Below are 21,483 nucleotides of genomic sequence, written 5' to 3'. Positions count from 1 at the left end.
CGGGGCAGTGAGCACAGGGGGTGATGAGTGAACGAGACTGGGTGTGAGTTAGGACACGGGGCAGAGAGCACAGGGGGTGATGGGTGAACGGGACTTGGTGCGAGTTAGGACACGGGGCAGTGAGCACAGGGGGTGATGGGTGAACGGGACTTGGTGCGAGTTAGGACACGGGGCAGTGATCACAGGGGGTGATGGGTGAACGGGACTTGGTGCGAGTTAGGACACGGGGCAGTGAGCACAGGGGGTGATGGGTGAACGGGACTTGGTGCGAGTTAGGACACGGGGCAGTGAGCACAGGGGGTGATGGGTGAACGGGACTGGGTGTGAGTTAGGACACGGGGCAGTGAGCACAGGGGGTGATGAGTGAACGGGACTGGGTGTGAGTTAGGACACGGGGCAGTGAGCACAGTGGGTGATGGGTGAATGGGACTGGGTGTGAGTTAGGACACGGGGCAGTGAGCACAGGGGGTGATGGGTGAACGGGACTGGGTGTGAGTTAGGACACGGGGCAGTGAGCACAGGGGGTGATGGGTGAACGGGACTGGGTGTGAGTTAGGACACGGGGCAGTGAGCACAGGGGGTGATGGGTGAATGGGACTGGGTGCGAGTTAGGACACGGGGCAGTGAGCACAGGGGGTGGTGGGTGAACAGGACTGGGTGCGAGTTAGGACACGGGGCAGTGAGCACAGGGGGTGGTGGGTGAACGGGACTGGGTGTGAGTTAGGACACGGGGCAGAGAGCACAGGGGGTGGTGGGTGAACGGGACTGGGTGTGAGTTAGGACACGGGGCAGTGAGCACAGGGGGTGAATGGTGAACGGGACTGGGTGTGAGTTAGGACACGGGGCAGAGAGCACAGGGGGTGATGGGTGAACGGGACTTGGTGTGAGTTAGGACACGGGGCAGTGAGCACAGGGGGTGAATGGTGAACGGGACTGGGTGTGAGTTAGGACACGGGGCAGTGAGCACAGGGGGTGAATGGTGAACGGGACTGGGTGTGAGTTAGGACACGGGGCAGAGAGCACAGGGGGTGATGGGTGAACGGGACTTGGTGCGAGTTAGGACACGGGGCAGTGAGCACAGGGGGTGATGGGTGAACGGGACTGGGTGTGAGTTAGGACACGGGGCAGTGAGCACAGGGGGTGATGGGTGAACGGGAATGGGTGTGAGTTAGGACACGGGGCAGTGAGCACAGGGGGTGATGGGTGAACGGGACTGGGTGTGAGTTAGGACACGGGGCAGTGAGCACAGGGGGTGATGGGTGAACGGGACTTGGTGCGAGTTAGGACACGGGGCAGTGAGCACAGGGGGTGATGGGTGAACGGGACTGGGTGCGAGTTAGGACACGGGGCAGTGAGCACAGGGGGTGATGAGTGAACGGGACTGGGTGTGAGTTAGGACACGGGGCAGTGAGCACAGGGGGTGATGGGTGAACGGGACTGGGTGTGAGTTAGGACACGGGGCAGTGAGCACAGTGGGTGATGGGTGAACGGGACTGGGTGTGAGTTAGGACACGGGGCAGTGAGCACAAGGGGTGATGGGTGAACGGGACTGGGTGTGAGTTAGGACACGGGGCAGTGAGCACAGTGGGTGATGGGTGAACGGGACTGGGTGTGAGTAAGGACACGGGGCAGTGAGCACAGGGGGTGATGGGTGAATGGGACTTGGTGTGAGTTAGGACACGGGGCAGTGAGCACAGGGGGTGATGGGTGAACGGGACTGGGTGTGAGTTAGGACACGGGGCAGTGAGCACAGGGGGTGATGGGTGAACGGGACTGGGTGTGAGTTAGGACACGGGGCAGTGAGCACAGGGGGTGATGGGTGAACGGGACTGGGTGTGAGTTAGGACACGGGGCAGTGAGCACAGGGGGTGATGGGTGAACGGGACTGGGTGTGAGTTAGGACCGGGGCAGTGAGCACAGGGGGCGATGGGTGAACGGGACTTGGTGTGAGTTAGGACACGGGGCAGTGAGCACAGGGGGTGATGGGTGAACGGGACTTGGTGCGAGTTAGGACACGGGGCAGTGAGCACAAGGGGTGATGGGTGAACGGGACTGGGTGTGAGTTAGGACATGGGGCAGTGAGCACAGTGGGTGATGGGTGAACGGGACTGGGTGTGAGTTAGGACACAGGGCAGTGAGCACAGGGGTGATGGGTGAACGGGACTGGGTGTGAGTTAGGACACGGGGCAGTGAGCACAGTGGGTGATGGGTGAACGGGACTGGGTGTGAGTTAGGACACGGGGCAGTGAGCACAGGGGGTGATGGGTGAACGGGACTGGGTGTGAGTTAGGACACGGGGCAGTGAGCACAGGGGGTGATGGGTGAACGGGACTGGGTGTGAGTTAGGACACGGGGCAGTGAGCACAGGGGGTGAGGGGTGAACGGGACTGGGTGAGAGTTAGGACACGGGGCAGTGAGCACAGGGGGTGATGGGTGAACGGGACTGGGTGTGAGTTAGGACACGGGGCAGTGAGCACAGGGGGTGATGGGTGAACGGGACTGGGTGTGAGTTAGGACACGGGGCAGTGAGCACAGGGGGTGATGGGTGAACGGGACTGGGTGAGAGTTAGGACACGGGGCAGTGAGCACAGGGGGTGGTGGGTGAACGGGACTGGGTGTGAGTTAGGACACGGGGCAGTGAGCACAGGGGGTGATGGGTGAACAGGACTGGGTGTGAGTTAGGACACGGGGCAGTGAGCACAGGGGGTTTTCTGCCCTCGCAGCGCTTTCCTATGCAGAGCTAGACAGATAGCTAACAACTTGATATCTTCCCATAAAAATCACAAGGCTTGACTTTTCTTGTAACGATTTACTGAAAGATTCTTATTGTAAAACTGAAATACAACACAGAAATGGAAGCACACATTAGTATACAAGCACATAACTGATATGCATACACAAATTTAGGTACGCCTGAGCAACACAGTACATTTGGCATGTAAATTACCAAACACGTGGAAACACAGCTTACTGTGAATATACATTTAGCAAACTGGAAGGCATTCTCTTTAAATTAGCCCTGGAGACAATGCATCAAAATACAGCTACTAGTTAACCAGCTAGACAGAGAGCGAGCACTTCACGGCTAGCTGTGTAAGTTTGCTTACAGAGAAAAGTTACAAACTAAGCATTTTCTGCAACATACAGTGTACACTAATCATCTATAACATTCTCAAGTACTTACAGACAAATATTATCCAGGACTCAGGCATGGGAACAATACAACTTCTCAGAGCCTGTGCTGCTGTAGGAGCACCGTGGTGTAGGTCTTGTCCCAGCGGGGACTCCACGAGGACTGGGTTCGCAGTCCTGTGGGGAGCGTGATGACGTCATCACGCTCTGCTGTGTGTTCCCGTGCTTTGGGCGTCACGTGACCGCGTCGTTGCGTCAGTGCGTCTCCCGGTACGGAGGCTGGCCGTTGAGGCCGAGGTTGCGAGGCCGGGCTGTGCCGGTGCTTGCCGCGGGGGCGGAAGATCGCGTCGCTCCCGTCGGCTGGCCGATGCGGCCGAAGTCGCGGTAGGCCGGGCTGTGCCGGCAGCCGTCTTGGAAGACCGAGTCGGGCCGGCGGCCGGCGCGCGTGCGTCACGTGATGCGTGACGTCAGCGCGTTAGGTCGCCTCTTAAAGGGGCAATGGCCGAACAGGTAAGTTAAAGGGGCAACGGCCCCAACAGTTAAGTTATACATACATAAGTAAGTTAAGTACATACAGTAAGGTTAAGTTAGAGGAACTAACATACATTGCTACAGAGAGACAGCACACTCCCCGCTTGGTACAATTCCATTGTACCACTCCAGATATAAAATAAACCTAAAGAAAACGTCCTTTGGCTGCAACATACTCAGAATCTGTTCTCTAGGTTTCTTCAGAAAGGAGGACTACGATCTCTGAGACTGGCCTCAGAAACACTTTGACAGGCCCCTCATTGACAATCTTCACCTCCACCTTGCGGACCCTCTTGTCCCTGGTCGGCAGAGTTTTGACAACCAGTCCCACTGGCCATTCATTTCTGTGTGCTTGGCTGTCTTTCAGCAAGACAACATCTCTCACTTTGACATTTGGCTTGTCTTCTGTCCATTTCCTACGGCTCTGCAGGGTGGACAAATACTCTCCTCTCCATCTCTTCCAAAAAGTGTCTGCAAGACACTGGACTTGCTTCCACTGCTTCCTGTGCAGCTCAGCCATGTCAAAGTTTCCAGAGGGGGCTGAAATAGCACTCATCTTTTGAGTCAGGAGCATCGCTGGGGTGAGGACTGCAGGCATGTCTGGGTCGGTGGACACCGGCACCAGGGTTCTCCTGAGTGAGCAGAGGCGCTTCATAGCTTGTTCCCTGTTACTCGGAAGACAGCGTCTAGGAGAGTGAAATGGTAAGGGTGCCACCCAGCTGTGTCCATCGTCCTTGGACCTTTCAAACACTGAGCATTCTAGGCTGTCTGTGCTCACAGTGGGGCCTGCCTCTTCCTCACAGGCAGAGGAGGTTGACCTATGATGCTGCGTCATGTCATCGTAGTCTTCCTTTACCTGGATCCTGTTTGGGCATGGGCTGAGACAGGATGTGCGACCGTTGTGCAACACGTTTGCTTTATAGACGCTGACATCCGCTGGTTTGTGGACTGTTCCCAGGCAAACTCCACCCACGAGGACCCATCCCAGGTCAAGCCGCTGCGCATAAGGAGCATTGTGGGGCCCGTTGATTTGCTCACGTACCTTGTGCACCCTTAAGATGTCTCTTCCCAAGAGCAGGAGGATTGGCGCGTCCGGGTCCACAGCTGGAATCTTGTTGGCAATTGGCTGTAGGTGGGGCTGACGGCGTGCGACCTCTGGGGAGGGAATTTCTGTCCTATCATCTGGCATCGTGTCACACTCAATTAAGGTGGGTAGGGGAAGCTGTAGTTTCCCATCCATGGACTCGATCACGAAGTTCCCAACTCTCCTACCCGTAGTCTCTGTTGTCCCTGCACAGGTTTTTAGCGTGTACGGAGCTGCGCTGGCTTTGACTTCAAAGAGATTGAAGAATTCTGTCTTCGCTAGGGACTTGTTACTTTGTTCATCAAGCACTGCGTACATTTTGATTGCCTTCTCCTTTCTCCCTGCAGGATATGCTTTAACCAAGCAGATTTTGGAGCATGAGCGTGGGCTGCTTGCATTTCCACAAACCTCTGTACACTTGGAGGTGACTGAAGAAGATGTGCTTTCGCTTTGCTCCCCGCTATCCTCTTTGTCAACCGCAGCACTCTCGGTGGTTGAAGGAGGAGGACCTGGATGCAGGGCTGCGATGTGTTTTTCACTGTTGCACTCAAAGCACTTGATTGTCGCCTTGCAGTCTTTTGCCATGTGCATAGTCGACCCACAACACCTGAAGCAGATGCGATTCTCTTTCAGGTATGATTTGCGCTCATCAATAGGCTCGTCTCTAAAGCTTCGACACTTTTTGAGTGGGTGGGGCTTCTTGTGTATTGGACACGGACGATCTGGGTCATCCACTTTATTCCCAGCAGAACTGGATTGGTTGACTGAGGGTTCGGCTGGAACATCTGTTTTGTGCACACTCACAGAGGCTTTATTGCTGTACTTTGTGGGTTTCTCTGTTCTCGAAGGAGCGTAACTGCTGGAGGTGGAGAAAGTGAAACTTGGATCATTCCTCACCTTTGCCTGTTGTTGGACGAACCTGGAGAAGAGAGAGAAGGGGGGAAATGCTACTCCATTGTCCTCCTTGTACTTGGATCCCTTAGCTATCCATTTCTCTTGAAGGTTGTAGGGGAGCTTTTCCACTATTGGGTTTACCCCACGAGCTGTATCCAAATACGAGAGGCCGGTCAGGTAACCTTCTCCCTTGGCACACTCCAGTTCGAGGAGAATGTCGCCCAGTTCTCGGAGCTCGACATTATCTTTGTTGGTTAGCTTCGGAAAGTCCTCAATCTTCTTGAGCAGTGCGTGTTCAATGCCTTCTGGTGTCCCATAACAGTCTTCGAGACGTTGCCAAACCAGGTTGAGGCCTGCTGTGGGATTGCGGATGTGCGCTGAGTGAATTCTCTTCACCTGTTCTGACGACTCAGCTCCGAGCCACTTTGTCATCAAGTCTAGTTCTTCTCTGGCTGACAGATTCAAGTCCTTGGTGGTACTCAGGAAGGACGCTTTCCATGACCAATAATTTTCAGGACGGTCATCAAATTCTAGAAGGCCTGAACTTAACAATTCTCGGCGGATAAGGTACCTAGCGAGGTCTTGTGCACTTTGTGGCTCGGGTGAGGACTGCTTGGCTGGATTGGCCGAGTGCTGTGGAGGTCTCTGCAGGTAAGTCTTACTTGTTTCTTCTCCTTTAAGCTCAGTGTCTCCAAAAACAGGCTGTTTGCTACTGTGGCGAGTAGCTGGTTCTGCGTCGAGATACCTGGATGTTTCCTTGAAGAACAATTTGGAGTGTTGTTGGACATACTCACATGTACGTTGCACTGGACTGAGGGGCTGTTCTGGAACATATGGTTCATGGCTGTGCTCCCCGCCTTCGTTCTCCTCACCTTCTTCATAAGCTGCAGCTTCAGCTTCAGCGGCAGCTCTCTGGCTTTGGAGAATGTGGAGTCTGGCGTCAAGGTCAGCTCTCTGCTTCATCACACTAGCTTCGTTTTCAGCGAAGGACAATTGAGCCTGGGCAGCTTTTGCCTTGGCACGTGCTTTGGCGGCTGCAGAAGCTGTCGATGACGACGGTCTGCTGGACCGCCGAGATGATCTAGAGGATGCTTTAGAGGACTGTGACTTGGCATCATTTGCTCGGAGAGGCTCATGCTTCTTGATTGGCTGGTCGACGTCCTCTATGGTATATTGTCTTCCTGAGCGTAGACTCATGGTAGCTGAGTGGTATCTTCTTGTGCTTGAGCCCGCTGTGCTGTTGTCTTTTTACTTTTCTGCCCTCGCAGCGCGTTCCTTTGCAGAGCTAGACAGATAGCTAACAACTTGATATCTTCCCATAAAAATCACAAGGCTTGACTTTTCTTGTAAGGCTTTACTGAAAGATTCTTATTGTAAAAAGACAAATAATATCCAGGACTCAGGCATGGGAACAATACGACTTCCCGGAGCATGTGCTGCTATAGGAGCACCGTGGTATAGGTCTTGTTCCAGCGGGGACTCCACGAGGACTGGGTTCGCAGTCCTGTGGGGAGCGTGATGACATCATCACGCTCTGCTGTGTGTTCCCATGCTTTGGGCGTCACGTGACCGCGTCGTTGCGTCAGTGCGTCTCCCGGTACGGAGGCTGGCCGTTGAGGCCGAGGTTGCGAGGCCGGGCTTGCGAGGCCGGGCTGTGCCGGTGCTTGCCGCAGGGGCGGAAGATCGCGTCGCTCCCGTCGGCTGGCCGATGCGGCCGAAGTCGCGGTGGGCCGGGCTGTGCCGGCGGCCGTCTTGGAAGACCGAGTCGGGCCGGCGGCCGGCGCGCGTGCGTCACGTGATGCGTGACGTCAGCGCGTTAGGTCGCCTCTTAAAGGGGCAACGGCCGGACAGGTAAGTTAAAGGGGCAACAGCCCCAACAGGTAAGTTATACATACATAAGTAAGTTAAGTACATACAGTAAGGTTAAGTTAGAGGAACTAACATACATTGCTACAGAGAGACAGCACAGGGGGTGATGGGTGAACGGGACTGGGTGTGAGTTAGGACACGGGGCAGTGAGCACAGGGGGTGATGGGTGAACGGGACTGGGTGCGAGTTAGGACGCGGGGCAATGAGCACAGGGGGTGATGGCTGAACAGGACTGGGTGTGAGTTAGGACACGGGGCAATGAGCACAGGGGGTGATGGGTGAACGGGACTGGGTGCGAGTTAGGACACGGGGCAGTGAGCACAGGGGGTGATGGGTGAACGGGACTGGGTGCGAGTTAGGACACGGGGCAGTGAGCACAGGGGGTGACGGGTGAACGGGACTGGGTGTGAGTTAGGACACGGGGCAGTGAGCACAGGGGGTGATGGGTGAACGGGACTGGGTGTGAGTTAGGACACGGGGCAGTGAGCACAGGGGGTGATGGGTGAACGGGACTGGGTGTGAGTTAGGACGCGGGGCAATGAGCACAGGGGGTGATGGGTGAACAGGACTGGGTGTGAGTTAGGACACGGGGCAGTGAGCACAGGGGGTGATGGGTGAACGGGACTGGGTGCGAGTTAGGACACGGGGCAGTGAGCACAGGGGGTGATGGGTGAACGGGACTGGGTGCGAGTTAGGACACGGGGCAGTGAGCACAGGGGGTGACGGGTGAACGGGACTGGGTGTGAGTTAGGACACGGGGCAGTGAGCACAGGGGGTGATGGGTGAACGGGACTTGGTGCGAGTTAGGACACGGGGCAGTGAGCACAGGGGGTGATGGGTGAACGGGACTTGGTGCGAGTTAGGACACGGGGCAGCCGAGTTTTGGATGACCTCAAGTTTACGTAGGGTAGAATGTTAAGGCCGGCCAGGAGTGCGTTGCAATAGTCGAGTCTGGAGGTAACAAAGGCATGGATGAGGGTTTCCGCAGCAGATGAGCTGAGGCAAGGGCCGAGTCGCCAGAGGTGTCCCACCCCTCACCCTAGGACATGTTGTTTACCAGGAACACCATCAAGCTCCTTCTGGCTGATATCGGGCTGCAGGATCCGCACAACTACTTTGAGACGGAGCTGAGCTCGTGGACGGCCCGTGACGGGACCCATGTCCCAACGAAAGTAAAGCTTCGAGACTTAAGCCGTGACTGGTTGAAAAAATGGATTCGCAAATTCAAGGTTCAGCACATTTTACTAAGTTGGCCAGTTAACCATCAATCAGTTGTAAGTAGGCCACTGATTAGGCGTTAATTGTCGCGAGGTTGGGGCTTGACTGACCAGTGGAAACTGCGGTCTGTCTGGAAGGTATACAGTAGAGGGTAGAGAGCAAAGTTCCCTCTACCGTCGCGTACCGATCGCAAGGTCCCGCGCAGGCCGCTCAGCCGCTGCAAGAGATGCCACGCAGCAAATTTCAATTTAAAGGGCCCCGCGCAGGGAAAGAAAGAGAGGGAACATTGTCAGAGAGTGAAGTGCTGAATGGAGTGAATTGCAAACCAGAGTAAGGACTTTTAAAGGGGAATTTGGTGAGAGTGGGAATTAGGTGCAAAGTAATTTAAACTAAGGGATAACATTAAATAAGTAAATAAATAAATACATAAATAAATAATCAGTGTAATTAATTCAATCTAAGGGATAAAATTAACTAAGTAGAGGATACCAACATTAAAGGAATCGGAGTTCCAGTTGCCTTTAATAACAGTAGCCCAGGGGTGATGTCACTGGGCTAGTAACCCAGAGGCCTGGACGAATGATCCAGAGACGAGAGTTCAAATCCCACCACGGCAGCTGGGGAATTTAAATTCAGTTCATTAAATAAATCTGGAATAAAAAGCTAGCATCAGGTTCACTAATGGGAAGGAAATCTGCCGTCCGTACCCGGTCTGGCCGATATGCGACTCCAGACCCACAGCAATGTGGTTGACTCTTAACTGCCCTCTGAAATGGCCCAGCGAGACACTCAGTTGTAACAAACCGCTACGAGAAACAATAATAAAAATAAAACCGAATGGACCACCCAGCATCAACCTCAGCACTGACTTCAGACACGACAAAGGCACACCCAGCCCAATCAAACCTGGAAAGTTCACCTCACTAACATCTGGGAACTTGTGCCAAAATTGGGAGTGCTGTCCCACAGACTAGTCAAGCAACAGCCCGACATAGTCATACTCTCAGAATCATACCTTTCAGCCAATGTCCCAAACTCCTCCATCACCATCCCGGGGTATGTTCTGTCCCACCGGCAGGACAGACCCACCAGGGGTGGTGGCACAGTGGTATACAGTCGGGAAGGAGTGGCCCTGGGAGTCCTCAACATTGACACCAGACCCCATGAAGTCTCAGCTTCAGGTCAAGCATGGGCAAGGAAACCTGCTGATTGCCACCTACCACCCTCCCTCAACTGATGAATCAGTACTCGTCCATGTTGAAGAAGCACTGTGGTTAGCAAGGGCACAGAATGTACTCTGGGTGTACTCACCAAGATTGGCTCGGTAGCACCACTACTGACCAAGCTGGCCGAGTCCTGAAGGACGTAGTTGCCAGACTGGACCTGCGGCAGGTGGTGAGAGAACCAACACGAGGGAAAAACCTACTTGACTTCGTCCTCATCAATCTACCTGTTGCAGAAGCATCTGTCCATGACAGTATTGGCAGCAGTGACCACCGCACAGTCCTTGTGGAGACGAATACCCATCTTTACACTGAGGACACCCTCCATTGTGTTGTGTGGCACTACCACCGTGCTAAATGGGATAGATTCAGAACATAGAAGATAGGAGCAGGAGTAGGCCATTCGGCCTCTCGAGCCTGCTCCGCCATTCAATGCAATCATGGCTGATCATCCAAATTCAGTACCCTGTCCCTGCTTTTTTTCCCATATCCCTTGATCCCTTTAGCCTTAAGAAATATATCCAACTCCTTCTTGAATATATTTAATGAATTAGCCTCTACTGCCTTCTGTGGTAGAGAATTCCACAGGTTCACCACTCTCTGGGTGAAGAAATTCCTCCTCATTTCTGTCCTAAATGGCTTACCCCTTATCCTTAGACTGTGACCCCTGGTTCTGGACTCCCCGACCATCGGGAACATCCTTCCTGCATCGAGTCTGTCTAGTCCTGTTAGAATTTTATAAGTTTCAATGAACAGATCTAACTGGGCATCCATGAGGCGCTGTGGGCCATCATCAGCAGAATAATGGTATTCCACCACAATCTGTAACCTCATGGCCCAGCATAGCCCTCACTCTACCATTACCATCAAGCCAGGGGACCAACCCTGTTTCAATAAGGAGTGTAGAAGAGCATGCCAGGAGCAGCACCAGGCGTACCTAAAAATGAGGTGCCAACCTGGGACTACATGGATGCTAAAAAGCAGAAGCAGCATGCTATAGACAGGACTAAGCGATCCCACAATCAACGGATCAGATCAAAGCTCTGCAGTCCTGTCACATCCAGTCGTGAATGGTGGTGGACCATTAAATAACTAACGGGAGGAGGAGGCTCCATGAATATCCCCATCCTCAATGATGGGCAGAGCCCAGCACGCGAGTGCAAAAGACAAGGCTGAAGTGTTTGCAAACATCTTCAGCCAGAAGTGCCGAGTGGATGATCTATCTCGGCCTCCTCCGGAGGTCCTCACCATCACAGAAGCCAGTCTTAAGCCAATTTGATTCACTCCTTACATAGAATGCACAGCACAGAAACGCCATTCGGCCAAACTGGTCCATGCCGGTGTTTATGCTCCACACGAGTCTCCTCCCACCCCTCTTCATCTCACCCCATCAACATATCCTTCTATTCCTTACTCCCCTCGTGTCTATCTAGCGTCCCCTTAAATGCATCTACTTATGTTTGTTCTTGCATTCAGAGCATCTTAATAAGTTGCAAATTAGTGTGTAAACACCGGCCGAAATGAACTGAGTTCTTAAGATGCTATAACTGGCAACTCTGAAATTGACCTTAATGAAAATGGATGATGGGTATGGTGTTTTCAGAACATAGGAACAGGAGTCGGCCATTCAGCCCCTTGAGCCTATTCACCATTCAGTGAGATCATGGCTGATCTGTGACCTAACTCCATATTGGCCAATATTAGCGAGTGGCCGTTTTAAATGTGCACATGTTAAGTGGTGGGGACTGAATATAACAATTAGTTGAGTATATTCAAGGCGGAGATCGATAGATTTTTGGACTCTCAGGGAATCAAAGGATATGGGGATCGGGCGGGAAAGTGGAGTTGAGGTCGATGATCAGCCATGATCTTATTGAATGGCGGAGCAGGCTCGAGGGGCCGCATTTCTTACTCTGGCTCCTAATTCTTACATTCTTTTTAGAGCAGAGAAGGTTAAGGGGAGATTTAATAGAGGTGTTCAAAATAATGAAGGGTTTTGATCGAGTAAATAAGGAGAAGCTGTTTCCACTGGCGGGAGGGTCGGTACCCAGAGGACACAGATTTAACATAATTGACAAAAGAACTAGGGGCGCGATGAGAATTATTTTTATGCAGCGAGTTGTAATGATCTGAAAGGGCGGCGGAAGTACATTCAATAGTAACTTTCAAAAAGGAATTGGCTATATACTTAAAGAGGAACATTTGCAGGGCTATGGATCCGAGGAAGGAGCAGGGTAGTGGGACTAATTGGAGAGCTGTACCAAAGAGCCGGTATAGGCACGATGGGCGGAATGGCCTCCTCCTGTCTGTATCATTCTATGATTCCAGATCGCTCAAACCGTCTCACCATATCCCACAACCCCTTCACTCTCCCAAAAGCATCTAATGTTCTTGAACCTCAATTGCTCCAATCTCCTTCCCTGGTAACGGACCAAAGCTCCATATCCTTTTGGGTGAAAAAGTTCCGAATGTTAAACTTCCGTCCTCCTCGGACTAGGACCCTCGAAGACTCTCTCTGTTTCCCCACAGAGCCAAATTTCCTGGCCATTGACCCTTGACCTGGCGTGTCTGTTGGCGCTTGTCCTATAAACCTCCCAAGGCCGCGCGGTTTATAGTCGCACTCAATCACTCACTCAGTGTGTCAGTGTGAATGATGGGAGGCCCCTCTCCCAGGAAGAGCGGCTCGGGGAATGGCGACCACACCTGGACTCCCACCCAGATAGGCAGCAGAAAACAGGGGCTCAAAGAACAGAAATTAACCCCCATTGCCCCCCTCCCCTCGCACTCCGAGAGATGTGAAGAGGACCACAGATTACCCCATCCCCCACTCACTGCTCATATAACCGGGGGGTGGGGGAGGGGGTTACAGATTACCCCATCTCCTCCACCCCGCTCATTAAACCGGGGGGTGGTGAAGAAGACCACAGATTACCCCATCTCCCCCACCCCACTCACCGCTCATATAACCGGGGGTTTGGGGGAGGGGGGGTACAGATTACCCCATCTCCCCCACCCCACTCATAACCGGGGGTTTGGGGGAGGGGGGTACAGATTACCCCATCTCCCCCTCACCGCTCATATAACCGGGGGTTTGGGGGAGGGGGGTACAGATTACCCCATCTCCCCCACCCCGCTCATATAACTGGGGGGGGGTGGGGGAGGGGGTTACAGATAACCCCATCCCCCCCTCCCCCGTTCCTGTATAACCGGGATGGGAGGGCCATATATTACCCCACCTCCCCCTCCCTCGCGCAGAGATATAATGGGGGAGGGAGGGGGTCACAGATGACCCCATCTCCCCCTCCCTCAGGGCACCAGCAGAATGAGAAGCCACTTGGCTGGCGTTTGGGAACTGGGGACAAGCGGTTTATTGTGAATATTAAACTCAAACGGGCATCCAGTAAAAGTAAATCCGGGGTAGGGGGGTGAATCAGATCAAATTAGCGGGGGGCGAGAATGTTGAATGAAGCACGGATAGTATCGTTATGAGAGCGCTAACCCTGTCCTCCCTCCCCTCAGGAACACGTCCGATCAGCCGTGAAGTCACTGACACAGGGGAACACACTGAAAGGCTCCGTCACCATTGGGCGAAGCGCCTCCCCCGATGAGCGCCGCGTTAGTATTACGGTGTGGGGGGGGGAGCCACTTCACATCCCCTCCTGTTTCTCATTGGACATCCGGGGCTCCCTGATCGAGTTTAACCCCCGCCCAATCCAGTGGGGTTCAGGTGGGGGCCAGGAGTGGGGGTGAAGGGGGTTGCCCGGGAGTGGGGGTGAAGGGGGGGGGGCTAGAGTGGGGGGGCGGGCCCCCCCGCGAGTGGGGGTCTGGCTTTTGGGGTTCAGGAGGAGCTGGGGGTTGGGGGCTGGTTTTTGGGGTTCAGGGGCTGGGGGTCGGGGCTGGTTTTTGGGGGTGAGCTGGGGGTCAGGGTATGGTTTTTGGGGTTCAGGAGCCGGGGGTCGGGGTCTGGTTTTTGGGGTTCAGGAGCCGGGGGTCGGGGTCTGGTTTTTGGGGTCGAGGTCTGGTTTCTGGGGTCGAGGAGGGGCTGGGGGTCAGGGTTGGGGTCGGGTCTGGTTTTTGGGGTTCAGGAGCTGGGGGTCGGGGGCTGGTTTTTGGGGGGTGAGGAGCCGAGAGTCGGGTCTGGTTTTTGGGAGTGGGCAATCGGATCATTCACAGTTGGGGTCTTGGGTGGGCCGGATATTCTAAAGGGAAAGGGTTGGCTGTTGGAGAGAATCACAGATGTCTTTTTAAAAAAATAAAGTCTTTTTGAAACAATTTCTCTGTTGACAGACGAACAGCTCAGCCAACAAAGTAATGCTCATGAAGTTTGCCAGCCCGTTGAAGCCCGCCGCGTCGGGGAGTGTCCGCCCGATCGAGGCGGTGAACTACTTCTGTGAGCTGGAGCTTGAGCAGAAGCTGAAAGTGATGATGGTGGCTGAGAAAGCTGAGCAGAGACAGCAGAACGCCGTCCTCTTCCTGCCCCAGATCCAGAGGTTAGCACTCCACAAGGGAGGGGTGAATGAGGCGAGAGCCAGCGGGAGAAGGTGGGCGAGGTCGAGTGCAGGCCCCAGCCTCCAGTCGCGGCCGACGCGACCCGTGCTTCAGGCAAATTGATTTTTGCGCGTCGCAAGATCCTGTGGAAAATCCCAACGTATTTCCGCGTGTCGCTGGAACGCCTCGTTACGCGGCTGCAGATGTTGTCTGCGGCTGGGGTGTCGGATAAAAATCCAGGCCAGGTCCTCGGTTAACAGGAACAGGCCACTGCCGTCCATCCGCCGTCGATTCATTCATGGGACGAGGGCGTCTCTGGCATGGCCGCCGATTTTTGCCCGGCCCTGGTTGCCCTGAGAAGACGATGGTGGGCCTTCTTGTACCGCTGCAGTTCTTTGCAGCGCTTTGATGAATCTCAGGGGCTCGCTGGGCGACTTCAAAGGCAGTTAAGAGTCAACCACGTTGCTGTGGGTCTGGAGTCACGTATAGGCCCAGACCGGGTAAGAACAGCAGTGAACCGGTTGGATTTTTATGACACTCCAACAGCTTCACGGTCACTTTTACTGACGCCGGCCTTTTATTTCCAGATATTTAAAAACTGAATTCAAATTCCAAACTGCCATGAGGGGATTTGCGTTCTCTGGATTATTAGCCCAGTATAGAACCCCGACACCACCTCTCATATTCAACAATTTTGTTGCCCGGTTTCAATCGAACTCTCTCTACTTTGCCAATAAAGTCACCCCCCCTCCTGTAGTCCATTGCAGACATGACCAGCTTGTCACCTGCTCCAGAACAGTAGAACCAGAGGACCCGGCCTGTGCTTGAAGCGGGCAGGAGGGGGGTAAATTCAAAATGAATCTGCAGGAACAATAAGACATCCTAAAGGGCTTTACAGCCAATTAAGTACTTTTGTCATTGTTGTAATGTGGGAAACGCAGCAGCCAATTTACGCACAGCAAGCTCCCACAAACAGCAGTGTGATGATGACCACGTAATCTGTTTTTAGTGATATTAGTTGAGGGATAAACAGTGGCCAGAACACCGGGAGAACTCTTCTGCTTTTCTTCAAATTAGTGGCCATGGGATCTTTTAAGTCCACCTCAGGTCAGACGGGGTATCGGTTTAACGTCTCATCTGAAAGGCGGCCCTTTGAACAGTGCGGCGCTCCCTCAGCGCTGCCCCTCCGACAGTGCGGCGCTCCCTCAGCGCTGCCCCTCCGACAGTGCGGCGCTCCCTCAGCGCTGCCCCTCCGACAGTGCGGCGCTCCCTCAGCGCTGCCCCTCCGACAGTGCGGCGCTCCCTCAGCGCTGCCCCTCCGACAGTGCGGCGCTCCCTCAGCGCTGCCCCTCCGACAGTGCGGCGCTCCCTCAGCGCTGCCCCTCCGACAGTGCGGCGCTCCCTCAGCGCTGCCCCTCCGACAGTGCGGCGCTCCCTCAGCGCTGCCCCTCCGACAGTGCGGCGCTCCCTCAGCGCTGCCCCTCCGACACTGCGGCGCTCCCTCAGCGCTGCCCCTCCCACAGTGCGGCGCTCCCTCAGCGCTGCCCCTCCCACAGTGCGGCGCTCCCTCAGCGCTGCCCCTCCCAGTGCGGCGCTCCCTCAGCGCTGCCCCTCCCTCAGTACTGCCCCTCCGACAGTGCGGCGCTCCCTCAGCACTGCCCCTCCGACAGTGCAGCGCTCCCTCAGTACTGCCCCTCCGAACTGCCCCTCCGACAGTGCGGCACTCCCTCCGAACTGCCCCTCCGACAGTGCGGCACTCCCTCAGTACTGCCCCTCCCACAGTGCGGCGCTCCCTCAGCGCTGCCCCTCCCGACAGTGCGGCGCTCCCTCAGCGCTGCCCCTCCGACAGTGCGGCGCTCCCTCAGCGCTGCCCCTCCGACAGTGCGGCACTCCCTCAGTACTACACTGGGAGTGTCGGCCTAGATTATGTGCTCAAGTCTGTAAAATGGGACTTGAACCCACGACCTTTTGACTCAGAGGGCAAGAGCGCTGCCCACGGCGCCAGGGCAGACAGTAGGGAATATTTGACAGGAATGTTTTGCCGGTGTTTATGCTCCACCTGAGCCTCCTGCTACCCTACTTTATCTCACCCTTTCAACATAACCTTCCTTTCTCCCTCGTGTACTTATCTAGCTTCATGCTCCTATTTCTTATGTTCCCCTTTAAATGTATCTCTGCTATTCGCCTCAACCACTCCCTGTGGCAGCGAGTTCCACATTCTCACCACTCTCTGGGTAAAGAAGTTTCTCCTGAATTCCCTACTGGATTTATTAGTGACCAGTTATGGATCTTACTTCTGGTCTCCTCACAAGTGGGAACATCTTCTCTACGTCTACCCTATCTGATGTGCCTCAATAAATCCGAGACTCGATGTTAGCGAAACAAAACAAGGCTTTTATTGACTTAGAAGGTAACACACAGAGGAGAATGTATCTTCCATCCAGAGGTCTGCCGTACTGGATGTGCTGCAGGCTGGGCCAGCTTACATAGGAGCCAGGTATGGGCGGAGCCCTACACACAGTACAATACAATGGAAATGAAACTGAAACCAACCACAGTCACAGGCAGAGAAATACTGATGAGTGATGAATGGAATATTTCATCACACTATCAAACCATTTCACAATCTTAAAGACCTCTATCGGGTCACCCCTCAGCCTTCTCTTTTCTAGAGAAAGATGCCAGCCTGTTCAATCTTTCCTGATAGTTATAACCTCTCAGTTCTGGTATTAGCCTTGTGAACCTTTAAAGAGTGATTAATAGCAGGATAATGGTTCCTTGTTGGTGGAAGGGTAGCCTGGATTCAGTAAGCAGACTGACCCCCGCTGGGGTTTAGACCGTGTTAAACCGTTCACAAAATATCTTTTTTTCCCCTGTCTGTAGGCAGCGGGCCATCCTGAGACTGGGGGAGACGAGAAGCGCAGTGACTGAGACGCAGAGTGAAAGTAAGTCGTGAGTCTGCCAGAAACAGTAAATCATTAATAACGGGACCAGGAAATGCTGGACACTTAGAGCAGGTCGGTCAGTAACAAAGAGAACGCCAGGCTGACGCTGGATAACAAAACAGAGACTCAGTGGCAACAAAAGACCCTTTGGCCAATTAAGCCCCTCCTATCCTTAATTCTCGTATGAACATTCTATCGTAGACCACCTTTCCCCAACAGGTAGCGCCACCTTGTGTCAGTATATAAAAGCAAAGAGTTTTCTGTTGGTGATAGCGGTGAACAGTCAGGGGAAGTGGCTGCGTATGGGGGCAAATATGGTTTCAACCTTTTAACATTCCTCTGTCCCTAGAACCTTGTGCCTTTGAAAGAGCTATCCAACTAGTCCCACTCCCTGCCCTTTCCCCAAAGCCCTGCAAATATTTCCTCGCTGTTTTAGCAGAGGGGTTAACCCATTATTCCATTAGTGTTAAAATAGTGGCCAGAGGTTACGTTACCCAAACACCCTGGGGTCAATTTTCTGGCAGCCGTCGGGTGGCTTTCCAGGCGGCCGGGGGCCGAAAAAGCGGGTCGGAGCCCCCCCCCGCCTGACTTTCGGACCGCCGTTTCTCCGCCACCTGCTTCAGTCCCGGCCGCCGCTGGCAGGACTGGTTGTCGGGACCCTAATCATCAATTATCACCTTGTTTAAGCCGATTTTAGGCTGCCCTTGCGACTTTCAGGGGTTCCCCACGCAAAACACGCCTGCGGGGAACCCCGCTGATGTGACCTGGCGTGAAGCTTGCCGGCTTGCTCGCTCTCAGCTGCAGGTCAATCGGAGAAGCTGCGATTTAAAGGGACAGCACTTGTATGTTGAAGGACCTTGTTGTTGCAGGTTTGGGGCTACTTCTTCAAGGTTTAGGCACAGCTGTGGAAGGTTGGAGCCTCACACACTTCTCCAATGTGATCTCCTGGGAAGCCCCTCTCGCCACCCTCACTCAGCGCTTCCTCAGCGGAGGCATCTACGAGAAGCATGGGACGCTTTTTTTTCCCCTTCCCTTCTTGCCATTACAGGATCTCCAGCAGCAGAGGCGGCAGCCGCAGAACCAGGAACAGCAGGATGAGCACCAGGAGCACCAGGCTGCTGCTCACTCACCTGAAGCTGCACAGGCCAGAAGGGACCAGCGCTTGGAAGTGGCTTGAGAGCACCTTGCTGCGCTTTAGGGGGCCATGGGGACCCATATCTGCACTGGCAGTCCTACTCAGAAGGACTTCCATGAAGGTCTGGTTTCTCTGTTCAACAGATGGCCAACGCTCCTCAAGAGATGTCATTCTCTTATGAGCACTCACCATGTTTTCCGTACCCTGGCGAGTTATCTCCTCCATGGAGGTTGCCAACCTTTCCATGGTGATGCGTTCATGCGCCAATGACTCCACAAAGGCTCTGCTCATGGTCGCTATGGACTCCTCCATTCGCTCCACACTCGCAGCGACCCTGGAGACAAAACCTGCCAGAGTCCTGCATCTGTGCATGGAGATCCATCACCTCTTTTCTTGCGGATGGACCCAGAGGCAGAGGGTCGACATGCAGCGCAGCTGAGCTGAGCTGGCAGAGTCCTGCGCCCTCTGACGAGGACTCTCCACTGTTGTCCGTCTCCAGAATCTGCTGAGGCTCACTTGTGAGCTGTGAAACACCAGGTGACAACACTACTCTATGTCCCGAAGGTCCCCCCGAGGTGTGAGTGTCTGCGCTGGTGCTGGGTGCGCTTACTTCTGCTGACGCTGCGCCCTCAGAGGTTGGAGCTTCCTCGGAGGAGTCTGGCTGCACAGCCTCTTCCTGCTCCACAGTGAGGACGGGGGCTCTGGATGGTACTGTGGGGGAGTAAAGGAAGGAGTTAGAGATGTAATGCCAGGGTTCTTCTGGTGACTCCCAGCGAGTTGGCATCTGCTGACACCTGCATCCATGCAGCCTTGGTCTCAGTGGGAGGCCTCTTCCTCCCTGACCTAGGGAAGAGGACCTCCCTGTGGGCCCTAACTCCATCCAATAATGCCTGCAGTGAAGCCTCGTCGAATTTGAAGGCAGCTCGGCCTCTGCCGCTGGCAGCAGCTGGTGCAGGCTCCTCTGCCATTGTGCAAGAGTGGTTGAGAAGCCTGCAGAGGTGGAGAAGCTTGCTGGACACTTTGAAAGCACCATGAATGATGACATCATAGTGTGGGGATTTCTGACTCGAATTGGACAATTAGCAAGGCTTCCCACATGCTGGGAATTAATTGGCCACTTGAGGGAAAATTGCGTGGAGCTGGCTGACACTTTTTTGTGTGTGTCAGAAACCCCACATTCGGGGAAACCCAACCATTTCCCACACAAGCCGAAAATCGGGGCCCCCGAGTGCGCTTCTGCTAATCTCAAACAATACCAGGTTCGCAGCTGAAATTCCTTTCCCTGATCCGAGCCCCCAGTAAATAAAACAGAAGCATCACTGTGAACATCTCTGTAACCTGTGATCTGGAGCCAGCCTGGGGCTCAGTGAGAATTCCCACCTCGGTCAGAAGGTGCAGGGTTCGACCCCCACTCCGGACAGTCCAGGCCAGTGGAGAGTGGACCGCCGGCTGTGAATTCTGGGCTGACATCTGGCGAGATTCTCACATCCGGTGGGTGTGGGTGATTCCCGCCAGTGGCCCCATGCAATCTGGGTCTGGCTTATTCAACGATAAATTACGCGCATGTGCTAAACTGGGAAGGGGCTGCGCACCCAAAAAAAATTAGGGGAAACATTACCCTCCCTCCCCCCCACCCCCAACACTTCATCGTATGGGTTGTGGGAGCCCATAAGCCCTCCCGCTGTGTAGGACTAACCCCGCTATCGGCTGGGATAAAGATGGTCAGGACATGGAAGGAGCATTGACGTCGCGGCCTGTCGGATTGTCAATCAGCCCGCGAGCCCTTCCACAATTCACTGTTCTCCAAGGTGAGAGCATGGAGTTCTCAAACAACGGATCTCAGTTCTGGATATCTTTCACTCTCGAGACAACGTGCACCTCTGGGATTTCCTATTTCGCATCTATGCTTCTCTTCGCTCTTTGCCTCGCTGAGGATAATTCTCGTTTTATGTTTGTTCCGCAGATGCCCGCCCGCAGCCCATCTGGTTGGAAGCCCCGCCCTTTGGCGTTGGACGACTCATCAGACTCTCAATGCCAAAGGTCAACCTCACCCCCTTCCCCTCCCCCATCGACCAGTACCCACTCCAGCACATCCTCATCACGCTGCGACAGTCCAGACAGAAATACTTCATCCTGGAGCGCTCGTACGTACCTAACCACGTCTGACCCGCTACCTCTCCCCGTGGGTGATGTGTGGGTCCGGGCCGAGCCAAATGACGCATCAACAGCGCTTCACAAACGGCAAAGCCCCTCTCAGACTGCTTGTACCAGAATTAAAGGCCGTCAGGCCCATTTCCACCTGTACGATAATAAATGATTAAATACGCCGATTTAAGAAGCTGAATGACTCACTGCGAATTCAGGGGGTCCGAGTTACGATCCGGTCCATCAAACCACTGTCCTCTCTGTATCACTAAGCACCCACCGCCCCGACACACACAGCGCAGTATCACACGGTGTGATACTCTTAGCTCCCCACTCGCAGCTCAGTATCACACGGTGTGATACACTCAGCTCCCCACACACAGCTCAGTATCACACGGTGTGATACTCTCCGCTCCGCACACACAGCTCAGTATCACACGGTGCGATACTCTCAGCCCCGCACACACAGCTCAGTATCACACGGTGCGATACTCTCAGCTCCCCCACCCACACAGCTCAGTATCACACGGAGATACTCTCAGCCCCACACACGCAGCTCAGTATCACACGGTGTGATACTCTCAGCTCCCCACACACGCAGCTCAGTATCACACGGTGTGATACTCTCAGCTCCCCACACACACAGCTCAGTATCACACGGAGATACTCTCAGCCCCACACACGCAGCTCAGTATCACACGGTGTGATACTCTCAGCTCCCCACTCGCAGCTCAGTATCACACGGTGTGATACACTCAGCTCCGCACACACAGCTCAGTATCACACGGTGCGATACCCTCAGCTCCCCACACACAGCTC

At 54.3% G+C, this 21,483-nt stretch overlaps 1 protein-coding gene across 5 annotated transcripts in view; it reads left to right on the top strand.

The window, feature by feature from the left end:
* Positions 1 to 20,847, top strand: part of LOC147116858 (WD repeat-containing protein 97-like) — a 154,840-nt gene extending 133,993 nt beyond the window's left edge. Inside the window, exons 20-24 of one of the 5 annotated variants that reach the window (XM_085987266.1) lie at positions 8,571 to 8,739; positions 13,471 to 13,566; positions 14,239 to 14,441; positions 17,323 to 17,384; positions 20,483 to 20,847. In XM_085987266.1, coding sequence (XP_085843392.1) covers positions 8,571 to 8,739; positions 13,471 to 13,566; positions 14,239 to 14,441; positions 17,323 to 17,384; positions 20,483 to 20,685 — 733 coding nt within the window. In that variant the 3' untranslated portion in view covers positions 20,686 to 20,847. Of the gene's footprint in view, positions 1 to 8,570; positions 8,740 to 13,470; positions 13,567 to 14,238; positions 14,442 to 17,322; positions 17,385 to 20,482 lie in introns of those variants that run through there. The other 4 variants (XM_085987267.1, XR_015078322.1, XM_085987268.1 and 1 more) reach the window with 4 other exon arrangements.
* Positions 20,848 to 21,483: the final 636 nt, after the last annotated feature.

Source organism: Somniosus microcephalus, chromosome 5 (genome assembly GCF_052327205.1).
Source record: "Somniosus microcephalus isolate GS21.2 chromosome 5, FLI_Smic_1.0, whole genome shotgun sequence".
Classification (NCBI taxonomy): domain Eukaryota; kingdom Metazoa; phylum Chordata; class Chondrichthyes; order Squaliformes; family Somniosidae; genus Somniosus; species Somniosus microcephalus.
Note: the sequence above shows the minus strand (reverse complement) of the source record. Positions and strands in the feature narration are given on the sequence as shown.